Below are 3919 nucleotides of genomic sequence, written 5' to 3'. Positions count from 1 at the left end.
TAAATTTTTTATTAAAAAATCACTAAAATTCCATACATATTTTGTTAATCATTATATACATATTAATAAAACATTTAAATTTTTATAAATTAATTTTTATGAATTAAATGAATTTATAAAATTTAAATGCTTGTGATTTTTATAAATTTTAATCTATATTACGTATTATTAGTAAGATAACTTTTTGAATTATTTAATTTTTTTCATATTTACGTGTACTTAATGACACCTTATTAAATAAGAGTTATCAATGAATTAGTTTCCTGTTAATTGATTATTGGTAGTTAGAGATTAATCAACAGCCATTCATTAATTGATAACAAGTTCACAACTGATTGATACCGACAAAAAGCATTATATTTTTTTTAAAGGGACAAAAAAAAACATTATATAAGCTCATGTATGTGAACTTTCGCCAATCAACGCAATTAATCAATGATTTTTTTTAACAGATTTGTTCCGTTTTCTTCTTTTATCTTGTACATGAAACTCGTTGATTGAATACGATTGAGTGATTGATACTGGCATAGAGCGTTATAAAAGCCATATGTGAGCCTTCAATAGGTGCAATGAATTAACATATAACTAAATCTTTTTTTTTTTTTTGGAAGGCAAAAGATATATATATTATTAATAGGTAAACTAATACCTGTGGTACCAGAAATAAAGATTACAAGGCACCAGAGTGCTACCCTCCAAAATAACCACCCACCCAAATATAGCAAGATTATAGAAGCCCATTCATACTATCCAAAGGAATTCAATATATTGGAAGACCAATGGTTGAAGTTAATATTAAAATCTTTTTCTTTAGCCTTGAGCCAGGACCAAACTAAAAATATAGCATGATCCATGACTTTATAAGGATCAAAAGGTTTTCCTTGGAAAATCAGGTTGTTCCTATGGTGCCAAATAGAGCTAGTTAAGGCAATCCACCACCCACACCTTGTATCATGATTCACAGGTTCCCCAAAGCCTTCATAGAATTGAATAAAGTGGCACTTCGGGGTAATTGGAAGAGGACCTACTACCCGGATCCATCTCATGGATTCCCACCACAAACCTTTTGTCAGATTACAGTTGAAGAATAGGTGACCCACATCCTCCTGTACACTACCACACAAAGGACAGTTATGTTCCTGGATATTGATATTTCTTCTTAGGAGATTGTCCTTGGTGGGGAGTCTATTTTTAAGGAGCCTCCAACAGAAAACCGCTACCCGAGGGGGAATTTTCAACTTCCAGATTGTCTTATAAATCATCCCATCTGAACTTGTTGTGCTAGGGTTAATGCATAAGTTGTAAGCTGATTTAGTAGTGTATTGACCATGGGGTTCAGCCAGCCACATCATAGAATCTCTAATATGCCTCTAAATAGGAATAGAGCAGATTTCCTCCATAAACTGCACAGCTAAATCACTTTCATGATCGAATAAATTCCTCCTCCACCTGAGGTCCCACCCCCAACTATCATTATTAAAATCACCCATGTTTGAGATGAGGGAATTTTGCTGTCTACTAATCCGAAAAAGTTGATTATATTTCTGCTCAAGAGAGTAGTCTGCCCCTAGCCACTTGTCTGTCCAGAATTTGATTCTTTCCCCACTCCCAACCTTCCAAGTCAGATGATATTTGAAAATATCGGGATCTGACCGATGGTATAGCTTTCTAAGGTCCCTCCACCAATGGGAATGACCCCTCTTGTCTGTATCAAGCTGGAATTCTGACCAACCCCCATATTTAGAGTTTAAGACTCTTACCCAAAGCTGTTGCTGACCAGATGCAAAAGCCCATATCCATTTGCCCATTAAAGCTACATTGAATTTTGAAATATCCTTTATTCCCAAACCCCCATCATTCTTGGGCAGACAAATATCAGCCCATTTCACCCAAGGAATTTTGTTATGAGCATTGTCTCCACCCCCATAGAAAATTCCTTTGTAAGGATATGAGTGTTTGGACTATCCTTTGAGGTATCTTGAAAAAGGAGAGAAGGTAAATTGGAAGGGCATTGAGGACATAGTTGATAAGGGTAACCTCTCCCCCATAGATATGTCTTTCTGGGCCCATTTGGATAATTTAGATTTGAATTTAGTGATGAGAGGCTCCCACACCAACTGACTTGAAGGATTGGCACCAATAGGGATGCCTAAGTAGTGAAAAGGATAATCCATTTGACCACAGTTCAGGGTATGAGCTGCTTCCAAACCCCAATTAACTCCACCTTCTATGATTCCAAATTGGCTTTTAGCAAAATTAATCTTTAAGCCAGAAGCCAATTCAAAGCCTCTAAGTAGAGCCTTTACAACATAGACATTCTCCCAAGCAACCTCACCCACAAAGACAGTATCATCAGCATATTGCAGTATATTGATAGGTTCATTCCTCTTTCCAACTAAGTAGCTTTTGTAGAGATTTTTCTGGGCTGCTTCCCTCATCATATCAGTGAGTCCTTCCCCAATTATGTTGAAAAGCAAGGGGGCTAAAGGATCTCCTTGTCTCAAGCCTCTTGAGGGGCTAAATTCCTTAGATGGGCTACCATTAATCAAAACTGATATGGTTGCAGATTAAAGGCAAGCTGATATCCATTTCCTCCATTTTTGGCAGAACCCCAACCTAAGCAGCATATAATCCAAGAAGGACCAAGATACAGAATCATAGGCCTTTTCAAAATCCACCTTGAAAATCATTGCTGGCTTCTTGCTTCTCATTGCTTCCTCCACCACCTCATTAAGGATCAAGATGCCATGAAGAATATGCCTTCCTTTGATGAAAGCTGACTGTCTTTCATCAATGAGATCATCCATAACAGACCTTAATCTGTTAGACAGCAGCTTGGCTATCATTTTATACATGCAACCTATCAAAGATATAGGTCTATAATCATTGAGGGACTGAGGGTGATTCATTTTGGGAATTAAGGCCACAAAGGAAGCATTGTTGCCTCTAGGGAAGCTTCCATGAGCATAGAACTCATCCACGAATCTTCTAAAGTCTGGATTCAGCACATCCCAAAATTGCTTAATAAAATTGAAGTTCAGGCCATCTAGCCCAGGGCATTTATCCCCTCCACAACCCCACATTGCTTCTTTGATCTCTTGGTCAGAGAATGGGGCAGTCAGCTGCTCCCTTTGCCCCTGAGAAATAGATTTGAAGTGTACCCCATCCAAGGTAGGTCTAGAGTGCAACTGTTCAGTGAATCTATTCTGGAAGAAATTAGCAGCTTCATTTTTCACTGTGTTAGGTTGTTGGACCCACTCCCCATCTGTAAGGATACCTGGGATAACATTATAAGCTCTCCAGAAATTTATTAATTTGTGAAAGTAAGCAGTGTTGTAGTCCCCTTCCTTCAACCATCTTGCTCGAGATTTTTGTCTCATTAAAGATTCAAAAGCATTTGAGGCATTCCATAAGTCCTGCTGAAGTGCTTTTCTGTCCACAAGCTCTTGATCAGACAGATTTTGATGAGAGGCTAGGTTCTCCACCTCATTTAGTTTCTGCTGAATGTTGAGGATCTTCTTGGCATTAATATTCCCCTCTACCTTGCTCCACTGTTTTAAAACAGCTTTTAAGTTTTTCAGCTTGTTCTTAAGGACAATACCCCTCCAGCCCCCCTGCTGATCATTAATCCAAGCCTCCCTCACCATTTTTTGATACCCCTTTTGCTGCAGCCACCAGTCAAACACCCTAAAGGGCTTTGGACCCCAATCCACCATGCTAGTTTGCAAGATGGTTGGGCAATGATTAGAGAGATTCCTTTGGAGGACAAGTTGGCAGCTTTCAGGCCAAAGAGATAGCCAATTTTCTGAGACCAAGAATCTATCAAGTCTACTTTTCACATAGCCATTAGGCCTGATCCAAGTAAAACTGTTCCCAGCACATTTAATTTCTTGAATCTCCATATAAAAAATCCACTGAT

The 3919-nt window shown here is 38.2% G+C and overlaps 1 protein-coding gene across 1 annotated transcript; it reads right to left on the bottom strand.

Annotated features, from left to right (window-relative positions):
* Positions 1-1961: 1961 nt before the first annotated feature.
* On the bottom strand, positions 1962-2438 carry LOC114397356. Its single transcript, XM_028359416.1, has one exon. It carries the CDS (start codon positions 2436-2438, stop codon positions 1962-1964), a length of 477 nt encoding a protein of 158 aa, XP_028215217.1.
* Between the last annotated feature and the right edge of the window lie 1481 nt (positions 2439-3919).

This window comes from Glycine soja, chromosome 18 (assembly GCF_004193775.1).
Source record: "Glycine soja cultivar W05 chromosome 18, ASM419377v2, whole genome shotgun sequence".
Taxonomy (NCBI): Eukaryota; Viridiplantae; Streptophyta; class Magnoliopsida; order Fabales; family Fabaceae; genus Glycine; species Glycine soja.
Note: the sequence above shows the minus strand (reverse complement) of the source record. Positions and strands in the feature narration are given on the sequence as shown.

What these genes read in the sequence shown, in the direction of transcription:
- LOC114397356 (XM_028359416.1), bottom strand. Translation starts at nt 2,438, where the DNA reads ATGAGGGAAGCAGCCCAGAAAAATCTCTACAAAAGCTACTTAGTTGGA.